The 27,018-nt window shown below is 34.7% G+C and overlaps 1 protein-coding gene across 7 annotated transcripts in view; it reads right to left on the bottom strand.

Annotated features, from left to right (window-relative positions):
- TMEM117 (transmembrane protein 117) overlaps positions 1–27,018 on the bottom strand; it is a 240,273-nt gene that overhangs the window by 3,787 nt on the left and 209,468 nt on the right. For 4 of the 7 annotated variants that reach the window (XM_074194875.1, XM_074194876.1, XM_074194877.1 and 1 more), the window contains one exon: positions 18,606–18,735. In XM_074194875.1, coding sequence (XP_074050976.1) covers positions 18,606–18,735 — 130 coding nt within the window. Of the gene's footprint in view, positions 1–18,605; positions 18,736–27,018 lie in introns of those variants that run through there. The other 3 variants (XR_012470220.1, XR_012470222.1, XR_012470221.1) reach the window with 2 other exon arrangements.

Below are 27,018 nucleotides of genomic sequence, written 5' to 3'. Positions count from 1 at the left end.
CTAGCTGTGTGACCTTGGGCAAGTCACTTAACCCCATTTCCCTGTAAAAAAAATTATATTCATGCCCCTAACTATTCTACTTTTTACATTTGTGCTAAAATTTTCTAGGTCTAAGAGGACTATATTAAAGTGCCCCAAAATCAATATTTTGTTAATCTATGTTTGCTTGGACCCCAGTTAACTTTTTCTTTAAGTATTTAAATCTATATCATTCAGTGATATATGTATACATGTTTACATATTATAGGCATTTTATTATTATATATTTTGTATTATTATCTACTCTTATCTATGTCTTTAATCATAACATAGTTTCTCTATCACTTTTAACCAAGTTTATTTTTATTAGTCTTGTTAAAGAATTATTGCTATTCCTGCCTTTTGAAAATTCATCTGAAGCATAATTTATTGTAATCTTTTTCTCCTAGCATACTCTTTGTAGATTTTTTATGTTTCAAGTGTGTTTATTGTACACAATATTTTTTGAATTCTGCTTTCTAATTCAGGAGCTATGTGCCTCCATTTTATGCGTGAGTTCATGAGTTTAAAATATTTAAAATTACGTTTGCTAATTGAATTTTTACTTTGAGCATGTTCTATTGTAGTTAAGAAAACAAACTATTCCTACATAAATACACATACACACACACACACACACACACACACACACACACACACACACACACACCATTCCCTGGAGGAAAGAGAATGGGAACAATACTAGTAATGTAAAATTTCAATGGTTTGATCCAAAACCCAGATCACTCTTCATAATCAACCATCCATAATTAAAGTATGTTTTGCTTGTCATTGTTTCCTCCCTTCCCTCCTCTACTCTTTCTCTTAAATCATGTTTTCCATTCTTTTTATCCTTATTTCCATGTTAAATTTAATATATTTCTAAACTTTGTGGCAATGTGAGAGGGAGTAATCCATTTTGCCCAGTTCATATGAGTGAGATTCTTGTGCTGTGGAATCTTACTATCCCACTTCCATGTTTATATTACATAGGGCATGAAATGAATCTCCTTGAACACTCTGAAGAAAATTCCTAATGGTGTTCCTTAAGGAAGAAGAAAAAAAGACAAAAGTGAATGTTCTCTCCAGAGTGTGCAAAAAAGAAAACAAATCGATATCCATGACCTACATTGCTTCCTAGAAGGAACACAACAGTATCAATAACTTTAACACCATAATGTAATAGAAATATTCTATTAATTAGAATAGCAATAGTCTAATAATAGAGGAGAATTGATTAAAACTTGCACATATGAAAAATGAAATAACAATTGAAAGAATTCATATACTGCCTCTAGGAAAAAAAAATCTTCAGTATCTTTCCCAAGAAAAATTCAAATGGAGTCACAAAAAAGTGGACACACCTGAAAAACTACTAAACAACAAAAGAAGAAAATATGGGTCTTTAAAGAAATAAAGATCCAAACTTTCCTAATAAAAAAGATCATAGCTGTGTAAAAACTTTGTAATTCAAACATAAGAATCAAAAGAAACATAAAAAAGTAAACACACATAAACAATGACAGAGGATTATACATGAATAAACTACTTACATTCTAACAAGGGGGAGATATACTGAAACTTATCATTATTTGGGGTCATATATAATGTGACTAATAATACAAAGCCTGGGAGTGGTTCTGCTGTGTCTTAATGATCTTAAGAGAAGAATGGAAAGAAAAAGGAAAAGGAATACATGGGGGTGTAGGGGAGGAGAAAAAAGTTTAGGAAAAATTAGCTTACATAACCAGGGAGCACAGATAGGACGCTATACAAACATGAAGGAGAGGGAGGAGACTTGAACCTCTCTCATCTGATCCAATCAGAAAAGGGGGATAGCACATATACACAGTTGGGTGCAAAACTCAAGAGGGAAATCGGAGGGAAAGAAGGGAAAGGAGAAGGAGAAATTGAAGGAAGGGTAAATTAAAGTGAAACAAACTCTAAGGATGCACAAAAATATCAATAGTTCTTTTTATGATAGCAGAAGAATGGGAATTTGAGGAAGTGTCCAAAAATTGAGGAATGTTTCAATCACCTAAAATATATAAATATGACAGCATATTATTGTGCTATAAAAATAATGAAGGGAATTGTACCAAAGAAGATTGAAAGAATAATGAACTCTGATTAGTTGTATAGCACTAATGATGAGACATGTTACCCATTTCCTGATAGTGAGGAGGACTTAAAATGAAGAATAAGCAATATTTTTGGACTAATGTGGAAATATTTTGTCTCATTATAAATTCTTATAACAGGAGTTTTGTTTATCTTTATATATTTATTTATTTATCTTAATTTCATTCAATTTCATTCAATTAGAGCTTGGATTAAGAAGGAGAGAATGAGGATTTTTGTTGATGGAAAAATATATGTATCATATACATAAAGCAAACACACACATATACACATATATAAATAAATGAATACATATTTTTTAGCTGGGAAAGAGTTGTGAGGGGAGACTTGAGGAAGAAAAATAAAGTTTAGAAAAAGTTTTGTGGGAAGTGAGATAGGGTATTGAGTTGAGACTAATTTTACTGCAATGAAGATTCAAAAGAAGTTGAAAAACATACTTTTATAATGTACACAGTCAGCACAATTGTTTGAATTTCTCTAATACTAGTCAGTTGTATGGGAGTAAGAAGAAGGAAACTGTTGTTGGGTATAATATAGGTTTAAAGTTTAGGAACAAATAAATAGCTACAGGAATAGATTTGGAGAGATTATTGATCTTGTTAAGGATGAATATTAAGTTTAAGTTGATAGACATAGAAAACTTATGATAGTTAATTATGACCAGATAAGAGGAATGTCAGTATTGGTGATTAAGAAAGTTGAACAACTGTGACAAACAAAGAATATTAAGAGGTTGGAACAAAATTTACTATGCTCTAAATAAATTCCCAAAACTAGGAGCTGCAATCATACTAATCAGATAAAGTAAAAATAAATATTTAAAATATAAAAAGAGATAAAGAAATTACATTATTCTGAAGGGAAGAGATAACAAGCTAATATTATTAAACTATGTCTTCCAAATTTCTTAAATCTAAATTCTAAAAGAAAAAATCACTTAACATTTATATATTTATAAAATAATAAAATGTTGGCAGGCGATTTTGGACAAATCTACAAGATAAAAAAATGGGGAAAATATAAACTGAGATAGGAACATGTTACTTATCCCAAGTCATCCAATAAGTACAAGAGGCAAGATTTGAACTCAGGTATGTCTGACCTCATTACTCATATTCTGTCCAACTCACACACACACACACACATACACACACACACACACACACACACACATATATATATATGTATATATATATATATGTATAAAATGTATATATACATATATATTTTTGTATAGCAATATATCTTCATCAAATTATAGCTTATGCCACTTTAGCAGCTAAATAATGATATCAAACTAATAAAATATTAATCTACTATAAGAAATAATGGCAAGTATAGTTTCAGATAAACCCTGCCTCTTAAGCTTCAGCTTTAGATTACTTCCACCAGCTTTTGCCTTCTGTTCTATATATTGATCAAGGGTGGAGAAAATCATACAGCTGTTCATATTGGATCCATAACAAATTGATGCTACTGTGAGGATCCCCATACTAAGACGACTACTCTCTTGTAACTGCTCTTTTCACTTTTAGGAGACACCTTGCTTTCCAGAGCTAAAGCCCAGCAAGCAAACTGTGCCCTGAGCTTGGCATAACAATAATCCTTTGCACTCCCCTTCTGCTTGAACTCTGCTGCAACTAAATCACAGAACCTATAGTTCTTGAACTCAGGCAAGCACCAACAGACCCAGTCATGAAGTTCTGCTATGAATGGACTTTATGTCACTTGATAAACGTACCTTATAATTGCTGTTATGCTTCACCACTGTTGCTACATCAGCTGTTTGATTCTTTGTCTAGCCACAACTCTTGATAGAAACAGATAGATAGATAGATAGATAGATAGATAGATAGATAGATAGATAGATAGATAGATAGATTTTCATTTATTTTCAAGGTTTGACACTATACAACCTCAATTCATCTCATATCAGACATATGCCTTAACTTCTCTCTCACCACGAAGAGGTGACTTTTCTCCTCAGCAAAGCTAACTCCTGTATTTGCAGAAATCTTCATATTCCATCTTGTATACCTGTATCCTCCAACAGACTTCCCCTTGATCATTACCCCCCTCCATCGTTTATTTTTAATTTCTGTCTCTTGGTTCCTTCTCTGTTGTCTAAAAATATACATCTCCTTCATCCTTACAAGATTGATTTGATCCTTTACTCCCTGCTATCATATCTGCTATCCTTTATATCTTAACTCCTTAAAAATGTCATCTATAATATTTCTTTCTCTCCTCTCATATTCTTAATCCTCAAAAGTGTGTGCCCTCTCCCATGATCTTCCCTCCTTTCTATCACCTACACCCCTTCTTCCCCCATATCTTTCTTCACCTATTTTTCTCTAGAGTAAGATCTATCCAGCTGAGTGCCTTACTCCCTCTCTGAGTCAATTCCAGTAAGAGTAAGGCTTACTTGGACAAGCCACTTAACCCCATTTGCCTTGCCAAAAAAATTAAAAAAAAAGAGTAAGGCTCACTCACTACCTGTCACCTTCCCATTCTTCCACTCTATTGCAAGTTTTTTTCTTTCCTTTTATGTGAAATCACCAACCCATTCTACCTCTCCTTTTCCTTTCTCCCAGTGCATTCCTCTCTCCCCCATTAACTCAATCTTTTTAATATGTTATACTTTCAAATTCAACTCATTACTGTGCCTTATCTATGTATGCTCCTTCTAACTACCTTAATAAATGAGAAGATTCATATGAGTTATTAGTATCATCTTCCCAATGCAAAAATACAAGCAGTTTAATATCATTAAGTCTCTCATGATTTGCCTTTCCTATCTACACTCTCTATGCTTCACTTGAGTCTTATATTTGAAGATCAGATTTTTCTATTCAGCTCTAGTATTTCCTCAGGAAACTTTGAAAATTCCCTTATTTCATTGAATGTCCATTTTTCCCCCTTAAAAGGGTATATTCAGTCTTGCTGTAGTTGACTTTTGGTTGTAAGCTAATCTCTTTTGTCTTCTAGATTATCATATTCTAAGCTCTACAATTTCTTAATGCAGAAGTTTTTAAATCTTGTGTTTATCTGGCTATAGCTTCAAAATATTTGAATTGTTTTTCTCAGGAGGTGATTGGTGGATTCTTTCAATTTCCATTTTATCCTCTGCTTCTAGAATATCAGGGCAGTTTTCCTGAATAATTACTTGAAATGACATCTAGGGTCTTTTTTTTGGTTGTGACTTTCAAGTAGTTCAATAACTTTTAAGTTATTTCTCCTGAATCTGTTTACCAGGTCAGTTGTTTTTCCAGTGAGATAGATCATATTTCCTTCTAGTTTTTTCATTCTTTTGGTTTTGTTTTATTGCTTTTTGATTTATCACAAAGACATCAGCTTCCCTTAGCTCCATTCTGCATTTGAAGGAGTTGTTTTCTTCAAAGAGCTTTCTTATCTCCTTTTCCAGTTGGCTACTTCTGCTTTTTATGGCAATTCTTCTCCTTATTAACCTTTTGGACTGCTTTTTTCCATTTGACTTAAAATGGTGTTTAACATTTTTTTATTTTGATAATTTTTTATCTCCTTCACCAAGCTGCTGAATTTGTTTTCATCATTTTCCCACATCACACTCATTTCCTCTTCCCAGTTTTTCCTTTACCTCCCTTACTTGGTTTTCAAAATCTTTTTTGAGTTATGTGCCATAACCTGAGAACAATTTGTATTTTTATTGGAGGCTTTGAATGCAGAAGCTTTGACTTTATTATTTTCTTCAGAGTATGTATTTTGATCCTCCATTGGACCAAAGCAATTGTCTATGGTCAGATTTTTTTTCTTCTTTTGTTTGTTCACTTCCCCAACCAATGACTTGATTTTAACTCTTTGTTCTGCTTCCAGGGTAGAGGACACATTTTCAAACTTTTGAGGGTTTTTGCAACTGTTTTCAGGAATGCCCCTCAGGGACCTCTAAGTTCTCAGTTCCTCCAAGGTCATATGAGAGGCTTTGACTGCTCTCCTGCCCTATGTGTCTGTGGATGACTTTTATGCCCTCAAACCATGAGGAGGGTCCCTGACCTGCTTCAGGCCAGAAGCTCTATTATGCTTCTCCTTTTCCTGAGAATGGGGTCTCAGTCTATGACTTGAATCTGAGTATGGGTGAATCAACTCTTGTCTCAGGGGCAGCAAAGAGACCTCTGCAATTTCTCCCAATCCCCTTATAGTCAGTTGACTGGGTGTGCTTGAAGCAGTTGTCACATGGCTCCCCATGCCTGATACTGGGGTCTGCTGAGGCCAGCATTGGCCTAGGCTCTACTCCTACTCTGATGTGGCAGAATTTTTTTATTGCTGACCTTCCTAATTGTCTGTGACAATCACTGGACTGAGAGATCTGGAAACTGTCACCACTGCCACAGACCCAGGTGAGCCATGACCACTCTTGGATGGCTAGAGTCAATTTGCTCCAGCCAAGGCCTGGGCTGCGCTGTCAGCTCTTTCTAACCCCAATGGAGCAGGTCCTTCCAAGTTGTCTTGGGTGGGAAATTGTTTCACTCAGCCTTTTATGGATTCTGCCACTCTAAAATTTGCTTAGAATCATTATTTAAAGGTAACTGGAGTAGTCTGGGGCTCAGGTGAGTCCCTGCTTTTACTCCACCATCTTGGCTCCATTCCTTTCTATAGGTTTTGAAACTGTTGCTCAAGTTTGTCTCCTCTTTAGATTTTTAGGAAAGCACTCTCTCCTTGTAATCTACCTGTTTGGCTGATTATTCCTTCAGTCTCCTTTGCTAGATCCTTACCCAGATTATTCTAACCGTGGCTGAGGAGTCTTTCCTGAGCTTCCATTTCATCTCCCTCTACCATTTCACTTGGTGATTTTTTCAGCTCTTGATGCTGAAATCTGTGTTGCCATAATGTCTCTTCTGACTTCCAAACTCACATCTCCATCTGCCTTTCATATATCTCAGATTAGATGTTCAACATGTCCAAAACTGAACTCATCTTTTTAAAAAAGTATCTTTTAAAATATTTTTGTTACATTTGAGTTCTAAACTTTTTCTCTCCCTTTCTCCCAACCCTTCACTAAAGATGCAATGGGGACAGCTAGGTGGCATAGTAGATAAAGCACAGGCCTTGGAGTCAGGAGTACCTGGGTTCAAATCCAGTCTCAGACACTTAATAATTACCTAGCTGTGTGGCCTTGGGCAAGCCACTTAACTACATCTGCCTTGCAAAAACCTAAAAAAACCAAAAAAGATGCAATGGCAGTAGCTTCTTTGCTGTTCTCCAAACAAGACTTGCCATCTCTTGTCTCTGAGCATTTTCTCCAGTTCTCCCTCTTGTCTAGAATGCTCTTCTTCCCCATCTTTGTCTACTGATTTTCCTATCTTTACATTCCAGTTAAAATCTAATCTTTTATAAGAAGCCTTTCACAAACCATCTTAATTCCTTTAGGTATATCCTATTTTCCTGCATATATTTCTTTGTAAATATTTGCTTCTTGTTTTTCCCTTGAGATTGTGAGATTCTTGAGGAGGACTGTTTTTTTCTTCTCTTTTATATAACCAGAACTTAGTACTGCCTGACACATAGAAGGTACTTAAATCTTTACTGATTGGCTTTAAGTTTTGATAAAGAATAAAGATAAAAGTAGAACAATTTGTAAAATAACACCAAAAAACATTATAAGACATTAAAAGCTTACAAATCTGATTGATGCATTAGTTAACAAAGATTTCAGAGGATTAATGATTAAGTCTACTACCCATCTCTGGAGGGATAATGTATTCAAGATGAACCCATACACTTTTTGATACGGAAAATGTGTGAATTTGTTTTATTTGACTTCATATCTGTTAGAAGTACTATATGGGAGGGGGATTAGAAAGGAGAATAGAGTTAGTGATAATGCTGACTTAAAAAAAAGAAAAGGAAAACATGCATTAAAAATTCACAGAGGAAAACAGAAAGGTCAAAGGGAAATGCAGACCAGCATACAGCTTTGAAATTAAAATGTTGAATTTATTGTATACTTGCATTTAAAAAAGTAAACTATACAGAAAAATCATTGATTCTTATATAATCTTTTACTACTTTATCTTGTATATGGGGAAATGCTCTGTTTCTCCTCTCTGTCTCTCTGCCTTTCTGTCTCTATATCTCTTTGTCTTTTCTCCCTACTTGTTAAAAATAAATAAAATAGCCGTGATGGAGAATTAGTTTTAGCCCTAAAATATACATTGAACATTTTACTGAGATCAGGAAGATGTACAGGCAGGAAGATGTCTTAATGGCAAGCTACATACTATCTTTAAGTGTAATATGGATGCAAACAGGGATGGAAGGAAGAAGTAAAGAAAGAGCAAGAATTGTGAGGCTGCACTGCATATTGATATTTTAATGAGATTAGTATACATAATATTCCAGGTAATTGGAGAAGAGGTAAAAAAAATGTTCCTCCACCAAAATACTTAATCATCTTTCATTCAGAGGAGTAAAGAGAAGGAAAAATATGATTGGACTGAAACATTGACTTTTTACTGATATAAGAAAAAAAAACTCCTAATGATATCCTCTCTTCCATCATAGTTTTCTGTATACAATACTGTATCCCTGCACCAAATCCAATTCCAATGCCTCATTTTAGTGTAAATGCAACTCTAATTTGTAATACTCTATACTAGTGGAGCATAAGCACTAATAAATAAAACCAACCAACTGACTGAGTCCTACTTTCTGAAGACAAATCTAGCTAAGTATAAGCCATTGACTGGATAATGAATGATAAATAATATGTCCCTTAAAAACCCCTGTTATATATATATATATATATATATATATACAAAATGGTCCCCAATCCTGTTTGAAGAAAACAAAGTCAAAGGTTTATCAACTATACAAAAGTTTTAAAGTGACTATCATGAACACTTTTGGAGCAGAGTTGAGAGGTATTAGACATGAAAATAAATTCACTTGCTATGCCTTTTAAATAAACAACAAAGCATCATGTAAATTTTCTTCCCCCCTTTTCCAAAATCCCATTCTCTGCCTCAGAGATATTAGACACACACACACACACACACACACATATATATATATATATATATATATATATATACATATATATAATAATTCTGTACATACTTCTATTTATCAGTAATTTCTCTGGATACAGATAGCATCTTCCTTCATATGCTCTTTAGAGATAAAATGTATAAGAGTAAAAATGACATTCACTCAAAATCATTTTTCCACCAATTATTGTTACTTTACGCAATGTTCTCTTGGTTCTGCTTATTTTGCTCTTCATTATTTCATGCACGACTTTCAATATTTTTTCATGGGATCACTGAGCTCATTATTTCTTTATAGCACAGTAATATTCCATCACAATCATATACTACAACTTGTTTAGCTTTTCCTCAATAGACAAACATTCCTAGAGGCAGAACCAAGATGGTAACAGGAGAAGAGTCTCTCTTAGGTGCTCTCTCTCAAAACTCATAAAATAAAGACTCTAAGTAAATTTTCAAGAGACAGAACCCACAGAGGGATCCAGTGAGGCAGTTCTCCAGACCAAGGAAACCTGGAAAATAGCAGAAAGGCTCCGTTCCACGGGGTTGGAGGGGCAGCCACCAGAGTGAAGGAACTTCAGCCTCCAGGAGGCAGCCCCAGGGTGCCTGGGAGCCACAGCTCACAGCGGGGGCAGTTTCCTGACGCACACCCTGGGGAGCACCTGGCACAACTTGGAAGATCAGCTGGGGGTGGGGGGGCTCTGCCAGACTGAGCACATGAAGCCCAGCTCTCAGGGAACTTGACTAGCAGCATGGCAGTAGCAGCCCAGATCCAGGAACCAGAAGAAGGCAGAGCCAGTAAGCAGGAGCCCCCAAGTAACTCAGCCTTGGTGGGGGAGTGGAGAGACTTCTGAGGTCTGTCCTCTGTACCGGGAAGAAGACTCTGGGGCTCTGACCACATTCAGATCCTGATCACAGTCTAGGCCCCCCATAGAAGAGCAGGGTCCCCCCCCCACCTCAGTCCCGTGGCAGAGAGGGGCACTTGAGGTCATTCAGAGACCAGGAGGGAAGACAGAGCTTCACACACTGAGATCCTTGGGGGGGGTCCCAATAATACTCAAAAGTTCAGGAAGCACAGGCTGGGGAAATGAGTAAATAGAGAAAAAAAGAGGAACACTATTGATATTAATATACCTTTTTTTTTTTAGGGTTTTTTCTTGCAAGGCAATGGGGTTAAGTGGCTTACCCAAGGCCACACAGTTAGGTAATTATTAAGTGTCTGAGGCTGGATTTGAACTCAGGTACACCTGACTCCAGGGCCCATGCTCTATTTACTGTGCCAACTAGCCGCTGCAAGGAACACTACTGAGAAATACTTTGTCTATGATACCAAGAAGGATCAAAATACGCAATCTGAAGATGAAGGAGTACAAGCTCCTGCATCTAAAGACTGCAAGAAAAATGGAAATTGGGCTCAGGCTATGACAGAGCTCAAAAAAAGATTTTGGAAATCAAGTGAGGGAGATAGAAGAAAAACTGGGAAAAGAAATGAGAGAGATGCAGGAAAAACATGATAAAGAAGTCAGCAGCTTAGTCAAGGAGATCCAAAAAAATGCTGAAGAAAATAGCATGTTAAAAACCAGCATAGGTCAAATGGATAAAACAGTTCAAAAAGTTATTGAGGAGAAGAATGCTTTAAAAAGCAGAATTGGCCAGATGGAATAAGAAATAAGAAAGCTCTCTGAGGAAAACAAATCCTTCAGATGTAGGATGGAACTAAGGGAAGCTGTAGACTTTGTGAGAAATCAAGACATAATACTTCAAAACCAAAAGAATGAAAAATTAGAAGAAAATGTGAAACATCTCATTGAAAAAACAACTGATCTGGAAAACAGATTCAGGAAAGATAATTTAAAAATTATTGGGATATCTGAAAGTCATGATCAGGAAAAGAGTCTTGACATAATTTTTAAAGAATTCCTATGGGAAAATTGTCCTGATGGCCTAGAAGCAGACGGCAAAATAGAAATTGAGAGAATCCACTGATCTCCCCTAGAAAAAAGATCCAAAAAAAAAAAACCAACCCTCAGGAATATTATAGCCAAGTTCCAGAACTCTCGGGCCAAAGAAAAAATATTACAAGCAGTCAGAAGGACACAATTCAAATATTATGGAGCTGCAGTCAGGATCACACGGGACTTAGCAGCAACTACATTAAAGTCTCTTAGGGCTTGGAATATAATATTCCAGAAGGCAAAAGAGATCAGAATGCAACCATGAATCAACTACCCAGCAAAACTGAACATCCTCTTCCAGGGAAAAAGATGGACTTTCAATAAGCTAGGGGAATTTCAAATAGTCCTGTTGAAATGACCAGAGCTAAACAGAAAGGTTAATCTTCAAATACAGGACTCAGGTGAAGCATAGAGAGTGGAGGAGAAGGGGGAAATATGAGGGACTTAATCATGATAAACTACATGTATTCCTGCATAGAAAAATGATATTGATAATACTCATGAGAAACTTCTCATTTAATAGAGCAGGTAGAAGGAGCTCTTATAGTTGAATCAGAGGAGAGAGCTGAATTTGAAGATATAATATATTGTAAAAATGGAGTCAATGGCTAAAAGGGTAATGTAATGGCAGTAAGAGAGAGGAGAGATGGAATAAGTTATTTCATATGATAAGATTTTCCTTTTATTACAATGAACTTTTGCAATGATATGGAAGGGGGGAAAGCAAGGGAGAATAAAGGAACCTTCACTCTCATCACAGGTGGCTAGGAGAGGAAACAGCTTATATACTCAACACAGCTTATATACTCAATAGACATCTAGAGTAAGAAGGAGAGAAGGGGGACAGGGGGAAGGGGGGGATGTGAGTGATGGAGGAGAGGGTGGACTGCAGGGGAGAGTGGTCAGATAGAACACATTTTATGTTTTACTTCTTGCAAGGGGCTGGGATTGGATAGCCTGTCTGGAACCACAGGGCTGGGTGGTTGCTGGGCTGGGGGGGGGGGTATGTGGGCTTGGGACCTCTTGATCCTAGGGCCAGTGATCTGTCTGCTGCACCACTCAGCTACCCTACAGCACATTTAAGAAGAGGGACAGACAAAGGATATGCAAAGGCAATTTACAGATGAGGAGATCAAAGCAATCCATAGTCATATGAAAAAATTGCTCTACATCATTACTTATTAGAGAAATGCAAAGTAAAGCTTCTCTGAGGTAGCACCTCACACCTCTCAGACTGGACAATATGACCAGAAAGGATAATGATCATTGTTGGAAGGGTTGTGGGAAATCTGGGACACTATTACACTGTTGGTGGAACTGTGAACTCACCCAACCTTTCTGGAGAGAAATTTGGAACTACACCCAAAAGGCAACAAAAATGAGCTTACCCTTTGATCCAGCAAAACTACTACTGAGTCTATATCCTGAAGAGATAATGAAAAAGGGTAAAAATATCACTTGTACAAATATGTTCATAGCAGCCCTTTTGTGGTGGCAAAGAATTGGGAATCAAGTAAATGTTCTTCAATTGGGGAAATGGCTTAGCAAACTGTGGTATATGTATGTCATGGAACACTATCATTCTATTAGAAACCAGGAAGGATGGGAATTCATGGAAGCCTGGAGGGATTTGTATGAACTGATGCTGAGTGAGATGAGCAGAACCAGAAAAACACTGTACACCCTAACATGGAGGTGGGGGGGGGATGTTCAACCTTGATCGACTTGCTCGTTCCATCAGTGCAACAACCAGGGACAATTTGGGCTGTCTGCAATGGAGAATACCATCTGTATCCAGATAAAGAGTTGTGGAGTTTGAACAAAGTTCAAGGACTATTCCCTTTAATTTAGGGGAAAAACCCAGATATTGTCTGATCTTGTTATCTTTTTTATTTTTTTATTTTTATTTTTATTTTTTTAGGTTTTGGCAAGGCAAATGGGATTAAGTGGCTTGCCCAAGGCCACATAGCTAGGTAATTATTAAATGTCTGATACTGGATTTGAACCCAGGTACTCCTGACTCCAGGGCCGGTGCTCTACCCATTATGCCACCTAGCCACCCCTGATCTTGTTATCTCTTATACTTTTTGTTTCTTCCTTAAGGATGTGATTTCTCTCTCATCACACTCAATTTGGATCAATGTACAACATGGAAACAAAATAAAGACTGAAAAATTGCTTTCTGTGGGGGGTTGGGGAGAGGGAAGTAAGATTGGGAGAAAAATTGTAAAACTCAAATAAAATCTTTAATTAAAAAAAGAAGAGAGACAGAGTGAAAGGAGAGAGAAAATATAGTATATGGTAGTGGGGAAGCATGAATAGAAGGAGTTGCAGCTAGCAATGGAAACGGTAGAAAAATATGGAAGTAGCTTTTGTAATGACTTTTGATAATGACTTATCATAAAAAATGTGATCCACCTGCGACAGAGCTGGAGTTGTTAGAACACAGAATGAAGCACATTTTTCATTATTATTATTTGGGGGGGGGGGGTTGCAGGGCAAATGAGGTTGGGTGGCTTGCCCGGGATCACACAGCTGGGTGATGGTTCAGTGTCTGAGGCCGGGTTTGGACCTGGGTGCGCCTGGCCCTGGGGCCGGTGCTCTGTCTGCTGTGCCACCTGGCTGCCCCTACAATTATTATTATTATTATTATTATTATCACTTTATTTTATTTTGGTTTTTGCTGGGCAATGGTGTTGGGGTGGCTTCCCCAGGGTCACACAGCTGGGTGATTGTTGGGTGTCTGGGGCTAGATTTGGGTTCGGGTTCTCCTGGCTCCAGGGCTGGTGCTTCATCCACTGCACCACCTGGTTGCCCCTGTTATTATCATTATTTTTAATTTTAATTTTAATTTTTTCTCTTTATTGCTCATAAGGGTCTACAGATTTTTTGGGGGAGGGGGTATTATCTTTACTCTTAAACAAGAATATTTTAGTGATGTATAAAAAACCCCATCATTTGTACAAAATAACAAAAATAAATAAATTAAAATTCAAAAATAGACAAACATTCCTGCAATTTCCATTTCTTTGCAATCACTAAAAGAATTGCTATAACATGTTCTTCTCCTTTTCCCCCAGTCCTCTTTGAAAACAGACCTAAAAGTAGTATTTCTGGATCAAAGGATCTAGGCAGTATAATAACTCTTTGGGGTATTCTACAAAAAAGGTTGGATCAATTGTAATTCTAACACAATGAAGTTTTCCACATCCCCTCCATCATCACTCACTTTCCTCTTAAATCATTTTAGACAATATGACAGGTGTAAATGATATATGAAGGTTGTTTTGATTCATGTTTCAGTCAAAGATGATATTTTAGAGCACTTCTTCATATGACTATAAATTGCTTTGATTTCTTCATTGGAAAACTGTTTGTTCATATCCTTTGACCATTCATTAATTGGAGAATGGCTCCTATTCTTATGGATTTATAGATTTGAGATATGAGACCTTTATATAGGAAATTGTCTATAAGGTTTTTTTTCCAAATTTTCTGCTTTCCTTCTGATCTTGGCTAGTTCTTTTATTTGTACAAACCCTTTTTAATTTAATATAATTGATATTATTCATTTTACACCTCACTATTTTACACCTCACTCTTATTTATTCTGTTTACTTATCCATAAATCTGATAAGTAATATAATCCATGATCTTCAAATTTTCTTGCAATATATCTCTAAATCTAAGTCATATCTATTCTTACCATATCTTGGTAAATAGTGTAAGATATTGATCTATGCAGAGCTTGTGCCATACTTATTTCAAGTTTTCCCAACATTTTTACCAAATAATGAATTCTTTTGATAAAATTTTAAGTCTTTACACTTGTCAAATACAAGATTACTATATTTATTTAATGTTGTAAATTGTATGCATTGATCTGTCTTTCCAGTACCAGATAATTTTGATCACTTCTACCCTATAATATGGTATAACATCTAGTAGTGATAAACCTCCTTCCAATTATATTTTTTGAATGTTTCCTTGTTATTCTTGACAGTTTGCTCCTCCAAATGAATTTTGTTATTGTTTTTTTTCTAATTCAGTAAATTAATTTGTAGAAATTTAATTAGGATGACAATAAATAAATTAGCTAAAATTGCCAGGTTTATAATATTGGCATTCTTTCCCAATGAACAACAAATATTTCTCCATTTATTTAAATCTGATTTTATTGTAGAAAACTTTTTTATAATTTTATTTGTATAGTTTCTGGATTTAGACTCCCAGGTATTTTATACTACTTAGCTTTATTTTAAAATGGGGTATCTTTTACTATTGCTTAATGACGGGTTTTCTTTGTGATATAGGAATGCTGACAATTTAGTTAGATTTTTTTATAATTTTATTTGTATAGTTTCTGGATTTAGACTCCCAGGTATTTTATACTACTTAGCTTTATTTTAAAATGGGGTATCTTTTACTATTGCTTAATGAAGGGTTTTCTTTGTGATATAGGAATGCTGACAATTTAGTTAGATTTAATTTATATCCTACTACTAAATGTTTCAACTAAGTTAAGTCTTTGGGATTTTCCAAATATATCATCATATCATCTGTTAAATGCATGATATAAAATTTAAAGGGATTTTTATCCTATTTTAACAGACAGAAAATGATTAGTTTTTGATGTGGGGGCAATTTCAGAATTAAGAGAGAATAATCACACCACCACCTTATTGTAAAGATTTGGATTCAAGTCTCACTCCTAAATAGATACTGGGTTGGGTAACCCTATGTTAGTCACTTCTGTGGTCATACACTTTTTCATCTATAAAATGAGAGCACTGAACTAGATTGCTTCTGAGGTATTATGATCCTATAATCCATGCTTTCTCTCTTTTCCACTTTCTTGAAGACCCCATGCCAAATACTTGCATCTTTTTTCCCTCTTTCTCTCTTCCATGAAAAACAACATCTTTCACTCTTCTCTTTGCTTTATTATCTCCTCCATTCTTTTTTTTAGGGATTTTTTTGCAAGGCAATGGGGTTAAGTGGCTTGCCCAAGGCCACACAGCTAGGTAATTATTAAGTCTCTGAGACTGGATTTGAACCCAGGTGCTCCTGACTCCAGGTCCTGTGCTTTATCCATTGCGCCACCTAGCTGCCCCTTATCTGCTCCATTCTTGAAAGACTTGCTTAATAAGAATGTACTGTGGCTCTTCTTTCTATTGTGGCTTCTCAGTTCTTTATGGCTGCAGTGTACTGGAAGGGTTAGGCTTTTTTAATCTTTTTCTTTTCTTGTCTGCTTACCTCTATATTTGAAATAATTTATTTTAGAGCATAATTCTCTCAATTTTCTTGCTCACCTTTTAAAAGACTGATTTTTTTTAACTTTATAGTTGGGGGTTGGAGTTATTAGTTTGGAGGTTTCTTGATAAAGCAACTCAGAGGGTTTTTTGTAAAGGTATCTCTTTAAATTCTAATTTTACCCTTCTTATGGGAATTTTGTGTCTTCATTTATTGGGTTACAACTAACCTTAAAACTTGTGGAAAATATCAAGTTATAGAAGGTATTTCTGATAAGGCTTACATATTTGTACTAAGCTAGAAAATTTACAAAGCACTCTATAGATAATATACCAGTCTTTAGCATTTTCCTTCTTTCCAGTTACAGTTTTTTCTTCAAGGTCATGTGTATATGTTCTTAGAGTTAAGTTCTACTCAATAATGTTCAACTGAACAATGGCAATAATGCCAAAGATTTTCAGGATCCTGGTTTCAAAGGAGGGTGATGAATTTTCTGTTCAAATAGCCTAAATCAGTCTATAATAATCAGAATTATCTCCATTCTGGCCCCTACCATGAAGAGAAAACTAGGAAGGACAAAGGAAGATGGAAGAGGAAGGTAAAATAGCTACTTTCCAAAACTTCCAAACACTATTATCCTATGAGGAATATTTGGTATATGTCCTAGGATACAAGAGAGTGTCTTATTCCAAATTAGTTTCAAATTGTACAAAGTTAAAAGAGATCACGTCAAAGCCCTTATTTTTCTCTACTATCCCTACCTTGAAACCAGCATCCCAGAAATCCTCATCTCTTAAAGCCCTGTCTTGTGTCCCAGCTATGAATGATCTACCTGCTTTGCCCACCTCAGGGAAACAGGTTAAACTTGAAAAACAATAACTCCATAGATTATCAGTAACAATATATGCAGGCACTATGGCAGGAAAAATTGAGATATTCTGATATGTATAGTTCTGTAATACTAGCATTCAAAATTAAAGAGCTAAGCATTCTTACCAGCTTATTTCCTTTAACAATGAATTCCATTTTCTTCTTCTTCCCAGTATTTTGCACAAGAACAAAATATTTACTACAAGAACTATAATATTCAAACTAAGTATTTTTAAGATGATAGACTAGAATAATTTAAAAATAGAAAACAATGATTCCTTATGTTGGCAAAGAACAGATGACCCACGCAAAAGTCTCCCAAGGGGAGGTACTCATACCATGTACATAATAGCTGTTTGAGAGGTCCATTTAATAATGATTATTCCACTTAAACTAGCACTTAGAAACTGTGCCCTGCATGAAAATTATTTATCCATACATATTATATGTATGGATAGATAATATATATATATATATGTGTGTGTGTGTGTGTGTGTGTGTGTGTGTGTGTGTGTGTAGTACATATGGAATATATATTATGTATGCTATGTAATATATATGAATAACTATATATATAAAATAGATGGACTTTATTAACATTGAATATAAATAAAAACTTGATGCATCATTGCTCTCCATGGATTTATTCTTCATTTTAGAAAATTACCTTATTCAGAGTTTAAAAAACAAAACCCAGATTTTTTGAGATGCAAGGATTCTATTAGTGTTCAGATTTATTCTGTTTAACAGAAAGCAATAATAGGGGTTTTTTAAGTTTTTATTTTAAGCACAGATTGTTTACGGTCTCCAGCATGGGATAGGATACTGAATCATTGCCTTTAAAACACATACATACACATATTTACTCATATGTTTACACACCATTCTTGCAAACAGGAATAAATGCAGCCTGTTCTTTATTTATGATCATTCAGCTCATTACTTCATGTAAAAATTGGCTTGAAATTTAATTTCAGGCAGTCTTTCTAAAAACTTGGGTATCATGGAAAGTTATCATACATTACCATAAATCATCATAAATCCTATTAAATAGAACAAGCAGAATAAATCTAAAAATGAAATAAAGGATGAATCAATAAGAAAACAATTAAACAAATTAAACTTTAGCAGCAATATGTATTATATAAGGTGATAAGGAATTGTTAATTTCCTGCAAAGAAGTGGACTTGCTTAAGCTGTAGTATATTCTTTTAATTTCATCAATAACCAAAGAAGGGAAATGAAGAGAATATGTCCTGCATATGAAAAACAGTTCCTCTCCCCAAAATAAATATGACAATTTAGTCTAATAGGTAACCACATTTTTTTCATTGAGGTTACACACCTGTTATATGTATTCGATATTCCTCCTTAAAGATCATCTGGAACAAAGGAATCTGAAACTGCATATGAGGTGTGTGTAATCCAGGAAGATTTACATCAACATCCCCCATGAAATGTGGGAATTCCCAGTCCTGTTAGAGAGAATTGACAAGAAATACACATGTGATTTATTTTGCCTCTACAAGTACACAAAAATTGCCTTGTCTAAAGCACTTGCTTTGAAGTCATTTAAGCTAGGCAACTTTATGAAGTATTAATTTAAGCTGTAAGATTTAAACATATCTATAGACAGGCTACATTTTTATAAATTAAGTAATGGGCATCCATTATAGTTCTTCCTTCCAAAACTATCAGGGGATATCATATTACTGTCAACATAGTCATGATTTTGAGATCACTGATATTTACTTTTTATATACTGGAGAATAATCTATGTGAAAATAAAATCACCTTGTTTTTCAACTATAGGAAACAAAACTGAAAAAGGTTGCATTAGAAATATTTGAGTTCAAGACCTATTCCTAAAAAATCAGCTTCTCTGGATCTGAGTATTAAAAAGAGGGCAAGATCCTTAATCCATGCTCTCTCTCTCCTTTCTTCTCTGAAGGCTTTGTACCAACTGCCTGCCTCCCTTGAAAATATCATCTCTCTTACTTCCTCTGACTCTCCTTCCTTTCTTTCCTGCTATTTTTTTAACTGAAGACTCGTGAAGGTCTTGGTTGCTAGGGAGGCACTGTGGCTCTTCATCTATGGGTAGGAGAACAGGGGTCTAGAAGCCTGTCACTTCTTTTATTCTTTCCTCACATAACTCTTTAGAACTTGGAGCTGTAGTATACTCCTAACCTGGGGAGGGATAGGGGTTTTTTTAATCTTTATCTTTTCTTATTTCTTTTTTCTTTTATATTTGAAATCAAAGCATAGGCACAGTGGATGTCAGGCCTGAAATCACTTAAGATTCATCTTACTGAAATCAAATTTGGTCTCAGACACTTATTAGCTGTATGACTCTGAGTTAATCACTTTGTCTTTGCTTCAATTTGCTTCAGTTTTCTCATCTTGTAAAATGAGCTGGAGAAAGAAATGGCAAAACACTCCAATGATCTTTACCTTGGAAAACCCAAATGGAATCACAAAGAGCCAAACATGACTGAAAATATCTAAACAATAACAACTTTAGAGCATAAGTCCTCTCTTCATTTTCTCTCATCTCTTTTTTAGCTTCTGTCCATTTTTAAACTTCATAATTGGGTGGTTGGAATTAATAGTTTAGAGACCTGCTAAAACAACTCAGCAATGTCTAGTAAAAGTATCTTTTTAATCTCTTCTTGTGGATATGTGTGTATTTTTCTTCTTAAGGTTAATTGCTAAAGTGGAGTGTCTCAAACTATAGAAACTATTTCTGATAAAGCTTTTATATATATGTATATATATATATATATATATATACATATATATATATGTATATAAAGTTAAAATTTCCCAAAGCACTTCATGTATATCACAATCTTAGGCATTTTTCATTTTATCTGCTTCAAAGAGCCCCTTTCTTTCAGGATCTTGCACATATGAGTTATTAAAGTTAATGTTTTTATTGATAAATCTTTACTGAAAATTTACAAACAATACCAATCTTATATTTTTCCTTTCTTTATTTTTTTAGTCCTTTGGTTTGAAAAAATTTCTTGCTATCTCATGGAGTCATTAATGTTCTAGTATTTAGAGAGTGTTTGAGAGTCTTTCTTAGATAAGGTTTATCACTTTTTCTTCAAAATTATCTAATTTTCTTACACCTATTTCCTCCAAACCTTTCATTTCTTTTATCTCTTGCTACATGGGAACAGAAGGAATTCATTTAGTACTTGTGGAAAATCATTTTCCCCCCTTCTAATTTCCTTGCAGTTATTATGAATTTGCTTGCTTCTTCATTTGAATGATCTTTAGATCATTTTTTATGCTGATTGGTATTTTTTTCATTTACTCATTTATCCACAGTTTTAGTTTCTGAATTGGAGCTTTGTAACAGGCTTAGGCTACCCTTTGCTATACTTTTTGTTGAAGTGATTGGTCCTTTTCATTCTCTCCATAGTCATAGCTTTTCTAACAGCTTTGACAAACCTGATCTTTTGTCATCTTTGCCAGTTTGCTGGATGTGAAGTGAAAATTCAGGGCTGTTTTGATTTTCATTTTCTCTTATTATTAGTGAAAAATGTTTAGACAATTAGAAAATGTTTCGTTCATTATGTTTCTGTCCCCAGCACCTAAGCACCATGTATCTGGCAATGGTGACTAATAAATACTTGTCAATGGAATGATTGAACATATTGGTTTTTGGTCTTACATATTTCTACTAATTACCTATATAGCATATATTTATCAGAAATATTTGATATAAGGGATTCCCTGCCTCCACAATTAGTCATTTCAATTAAAAAAAATTTTCAATTTCATGTAATTCAAATTGTCTGTTTTATCTTTTGTGATCACCTTTTCCCCATGTTTGGTTAAAAGTAAACCCCTTGGGAACTACAGTAAAGGTAATGAGGAAAATCTGATTCTTTTTTTCTACATTTGACCTTTAATATTCATATTCTACAGACCCTTTGAGTATTCTATATCCCCTTTGAGTTGATTATGGTAGATAGAAGATTCCCTATCCTAAAAAAATAGAATACACAAAACTAAAATATCTTTCCTCATATTTTATTAGAGACTGAGATGGGGTGGTGCACCTTTATCTTTGCTTCTTTTGAGAAAAAGATCAAGTAAAACCAAATGTACTGATAATAAAAATGGTACCAGGGCCTTTAGTTATGCACCATAATTTATAGAATTTCCTTAAATAGTTCAAGAAACAATAGGTTTTGAAAAAAAAGGCTCTTTGTCTTTTGGTTACTTGGACTATTTAAAATTTTTTATTATGTGAAATGTTTTATCATGTGAAAATGTTTTAAAAATAGAATTATATTTTTATAAGATTTTGTGACCTAAATTTTTCTCCTTCCTTCCTTACCCTCCCTTCTTTCTAAAACAGAAGGCATTTTGATTTAGCTTATACAATAATGTAAAATATTTTTCCTTATTTGTTAAAATTGTGAAAGAAGAAACTGAGGACTTCTGGCCAAGATGGCAGAGAGAAGACAGGCATAGTTAAACACCTGAATCTTCTCCTCATCAGACTTGGCTTAAAGTCAACCTACAAATACTCAGTTAACTTATAAAACATCTAACCTTTCAAGTATTAAAAGGGGAAAAGGGGAGGGGGGACAGAGAAAGGGAAGGGGAGTGAGGGGAAAAAGGGGAAATAACAAAAGGAAGGGTAGGGAAAAGGGAAAAAGGGAAAGGGGAAAGAAAGGGGAGGGTGTGATATAGGAGGGCAAACACACAGAAGGGGGTGGTTTTCAGAAACAAAAGACTGGAGAATATGGATAAAAGGGGGAAAGGGGGGGAAATACAAACAGAGGGAAAATAGCACAGAGGGCAATAAAGAATTAGTAATCATAACCTTGAATGTGAATGGGATAAACTCTCCCTTAAAACGTAAGCAAATAGCAGAGTGGATTAAAAACCAGAATCCTACAATATGCTGCTTACATATAGAGTACATATAGAGTAAAGGTAAAAGGTTGGAGTAAAATATATTTTGCTTCAGCTGAAGTAAAAAAAGCAGGGGTAGCAATCCTTATCTCAGACAAAGCAGCAGCAAAAATAGATAGTGTTAAACGAGATAAGGAAGGAAACTATATCCTCCTAAAAGGTACCATAGAAAGAAGAAACTGATCAAAAGGAAAAAACATAAAAACGAATAAGTTAAGTGAAAAAATATACTTAGATCTACATTCAGAGTTCAACAGCTCTTTATCTGAATGTGGATAGTATTCCTTCATTAATCTTTTGTAATTTTCTTGGAAGATTGTGTTGCTGAGAAGAACTGAGTCATTCTTAGTTGTACATCACACGATGATGCAGATACTCTGTATAATGTTTTCCTGGTTCTGCTCATTTCACTTTGCATCAGTTTATGCAAGTCTTTGCAAGTTTTTCTGAAATCTGCCTCATCATTTCTTATTGAACATTAGTCTTCAATTATAGTCATATACCACAGCTTGTTCAGCCATTCCCAAATTGATAGGTATTCTCTCGATTTCCAATATTTTTCCACAACAAAGAGGGCTGCTATAAATATTTTAACATGTAGGTCCTTTTCTCTTTTTTATGATCTCTTTCAAAAACTGACCTAGTAAGATATTATTGATTAAAAGGCTATATAGAGTTTGGTTGCCCTTTGTACATTGTTCCAAATTGTTTTCCAGAAGGTATGAATAAGTTCACAACTCCACCAACAGTATACTCATATCCCAATTTTCCTACATCGTTTCCAATATTCATCATTTTATTTTTTGTCATATTAGCCTATATGATAAATGTGATAAGTATCTCAGAGTAGTATTAATTTACATATCTCTAAACCAAAATTATTTAGAGCATTTTTAAGTTTTCATATGCCTATAGACAGCTTTGATTTTTTTTTTATCTGGAAACTACCTGTTCATCATTTATTAATTGGGGAATGACTTGCAATTAATTAGTAATTTTTCTACAGCCATGACAACCCACTTTCATATTAAGAACATGCTAATGCAATTTTAAAAATCAGAGCTGATGTTAAGTTGGAAATATAAAAAAACAAGATACTTCAGATTCTCTTTTAAGTTCTAGTATTACATCCATAAAATAATCTAGAGTAGAAAATAGATGTTTTCATTTATTTTTACTGCTGTCTCAGTGTTTTTTCTTTTACATCATTTTGTAGTACATAATTATTCAAATTTATACACATTCATGCAAACTTACTCTCTACTACATGATGCAGTTTTAGTTTTGGTCCCTGAAATTTTATACATAATCAGTGGTAAGATATTTAGAAAAAGATGTATGAAAAATAAACAACTACATTGTCAGTAAAAGTGAGGAAACAAAGTAAATAAAATATTTAGGCATAATTCATCTACATCATTAAAAAGGGTGAGATCTATTTTCAAAAAATTTACTCTCTTCATTTTAATATGAGTTCACTGAAAATACTTGGACTACAATTCATATCTGACTCTTTACATAATAGAAGATTCCTTCTTGTTAGCTGAATTTTCATTAGCTCTTTCCCATGTTGAAACCAGCTTGATTTTCAATCACTTCTATATCTTTAGACACTTTTCCCCTTGAGTTTCACAGCACCATTAAAATCATAAAAATCAATTAAATAACAGAATTTTGATGTTGGAAAGAATAACAGAGGTCATTCACTCATGAGTTAGAAGGGAAAAAAATAATATTGAAATTAGAAAAAACAAGCAAACTTTGAGTCCCAGGTTCTGACCTTTGCCAACTAAGTTACTCAAGTTAATTCATTAAACTTTTATGTTTTTTATCATTTATTAAATGGAATAATAGTATTTTCTACAATCTATTTCATAGGACTGTGGTAAAGAAAGCATTATGTGAACCTGAAAGGGTCATAGGGAGGTGAGCTTTTTTGTTAACTTTTGTTTAGTCCAAATTGTAACTAAAGAATCCTTCTGACCTACATAAACCCCTAAAAATAGACAACTGACCACTATCTTCACAGTATCCATTTAAAGATCTTCAATGACTGGAAATCAACTAATCTTCAAGGAAATCAATTATATTTTTAGTTATCTCTAATTAATAACCTCTTTTTAAAAAACCCTGAACGCTGTACCCTTAAATATTCCAACCATTAGTCCCAATTCAATCTTCTAGAGCCAAGCAAAGGCAATGTAACTTTTCTTCCATGTGAATGACCTTAAAATATTTTAAGATAGTTATCATATCCTCCCTAATTTTTTTCTTCTCTAAGATTAACATCCCCCATTCTTCCAGTTTCTCCTCTTACAGTAAGATTTGTAATTGTCTCATTATACTACTTGTTCTTCAGTTTGTAATTTCAACTTTTCAACATCCATTCTAAACACAACTATAAATGTTCTCTGTCTGGGCTAATAAGGCTACAAAGACTCTCATCTCTCTCACTCTGCACAACATATTTTTTAAGATTAAATAGTATTTTGGTTTTCCATCTCACACTGATGACATACTTAAAACATTAAGACATATCACAGTCCAAGATGGCAGAGAGTAACCAAGAAGTTGCCTGTGCTCTCCCTAGTTTCTCTCAGAAACATTAAATCAAGTCTCTAAAGGGATTCTGGAGCCACATAATCCACAAAAAAAGGAATGAGACAATTTTCCATCTTAAGATATCTGAGAAGGATTTCAGAAAAAGTCTGTCTCACTTGGGTAAAGGACCCAAACACAGACAGAAACCAAGAGCCCTTAGTTCTGACTCAGCAGGTCAGAAGCAAAGTAGACCAGTTGTGAGGCCTCTAGTCCCTCTGCAGAAGGCAAATTCCCAGGCTCAGAACCTGGTCAAAACAGGTGGGACTGGGTCAAGCTACCCCAGTACAGGGAGTAAGTTGTCAGCACCTGAGGCTCCAGTGCCATTGACCAGACCGCTGGACTCTAGCACAAGACATTTGAGACAATACCACTTATGCCCCAGAAATAGAACTCAACTTCAAAAATAAGCAAATAAACAAAGAGTCTTTACCAATGAAAGCTAGTATGGTGAAAGGGAAGATCAAAACACAAACTCAGGAAGACAACAATGGCAAAGTACCTACATGTGACATCTCAAAGGGGGCTATGAATTCATCTCAAACCCAAAAAGTATTATTTGAAAAACTCAAAATCTCTTGGAAAAGCTTAAAAATCAAGTAAAAGGACTTCTGGGGGTAGAGCCAAGATGGCAGTGTGAAGCTAACATTACTCCTAGTGCCTTCCCCTACCAAAGATAAATGAAACCTCTAGTTTGGCATTCACACTACAGATCCCACCAAGAAAAGGAGAAGATTCAAAGAAGTTTTCGATGGTAGACATCTTTGAGGATCTTCAATGAAGGTCTGTCTCTTTGAGGGAAAAGAGGAAGTAAAGTTCAGGAGGCAGGAGAGTGGGGAAAGCCAGCAAGAGACTCTTAGCCACAATGCAATCCAGGTCCCAACAGTTTAATAATAACAGAAAGTCCTAGCAGCTAGATAGCAAGCCAGCAGGGAGGATTTCAACCCTAAACAAAGTCTGAAAACTCCAGGGTAAAAGACAGGACTAGACTGGGATCAATCCTCTGTTTAGTCAGAACCTTAACATAAAGGAGGGGGGAAAAATCTCTATAATGTCAAGACCTGGACTGCATAGGCACATCTTGGCCAACAACGAGTCAGGGATCAGACTCCAGTGCAAGCAAAATAAAAGCTTGGATCTAAACTCCATATACCCCAGGAGCAGAACTAAAACAGTAAAGATGAGCAAAAAAGCTAAAACAGTACTCACTATAAAAATCAAGTAAGAGAGGTAAAAGAAAAACTGGAAAAAGAAATGAGAGTTATGCAGGAGAATTCAGGGGGAAAAAGTCAACAGTTTGGGAAAGCAAGCACAATAATTGACTGAAAATAATGTCTTAAAAAATAAAATTGATCAAATGGAAAAAAATATACTGAAGAAAACTACTCCTTTAAAAGTAGAATTGATGAAATGGAAAAGAAGATACAAATGTTAATTGAAGAAAATAAATCCTTAAAATTAGAATTGGGCAAGTGCTAGCTCAAGACTCTCTAAGACATTGAGAATTCAACAAACAAAATCAAAGCAGAGGAAAAATAGAATAAATTGTAAAGTACTTCATAGGAAAAACAACTGACCTGGAAAACAGCTTCAGGAGAGATAATTTAAGAATTATCAGACAATCTGAAAGCCGAAAGCAAAAAGAAAAGAGCCTAGACAGTATCTTTCAGAAAATTATCAAGAAAATTGCCTCCATTCTACATTTAAAAGGAGTTGTTATTTTCAGAGAGCTTTCTTATCCCCTTTTCCATCTGGTCAATTCTGCTTTTTAAGGTATTCTTCCTCATTAACTATTTGGACTGCCTTTTCCATTTGTTTTCTTCACCATTTTTTTGTATCTCCTTGACCAAGCTGTTAACATGATTTCCATGACTTTCCTGCATAACTCTCATTTCTCTTCACATTTTTTCCTCTACCTCCCTTACTTGATTTTCAAAATCTTTTTCAAGATCTTCCATAGCCTGAGAGCAATTCCTATTTTTCTTGGAGCCTTTGGATTAAAGAAGCTTTGACTTTGTCACCTTCAAAGTGTATGTTTTGATCCTCCATGAGATCAAAGTAATTATCTATATTTAGATCCTTTTTACTAAGACATTCTGTGGTAATTGGGATTTATCTCTAGTGAAGAAATTTGTGGGATTAACATATAATTCCTAAAAATAATTTTTTTTACCAATTTAGATTTGACAAATTACAATTTTCTTTTTTTGTGCTTTAAGGCT

Source organism: Macrotis lagotis, chromosome 7, assembly GCF_037893015.1.
Source record: "Macrotis lagotis isolate mMagLag1 chromosome 7, bilby.v1.9.chrom.fasta, whole genome shotgun sequence".
Lineage (NCBI taxonomy): Eukaryota > Metazoa > Chordata > Mammalia > Peramelemorphia > Peramelidae > Macrotis > Macrotis lagotis.
This window is presented reverse-complemented; position numbering and strand designations above follow the sequence as displayed.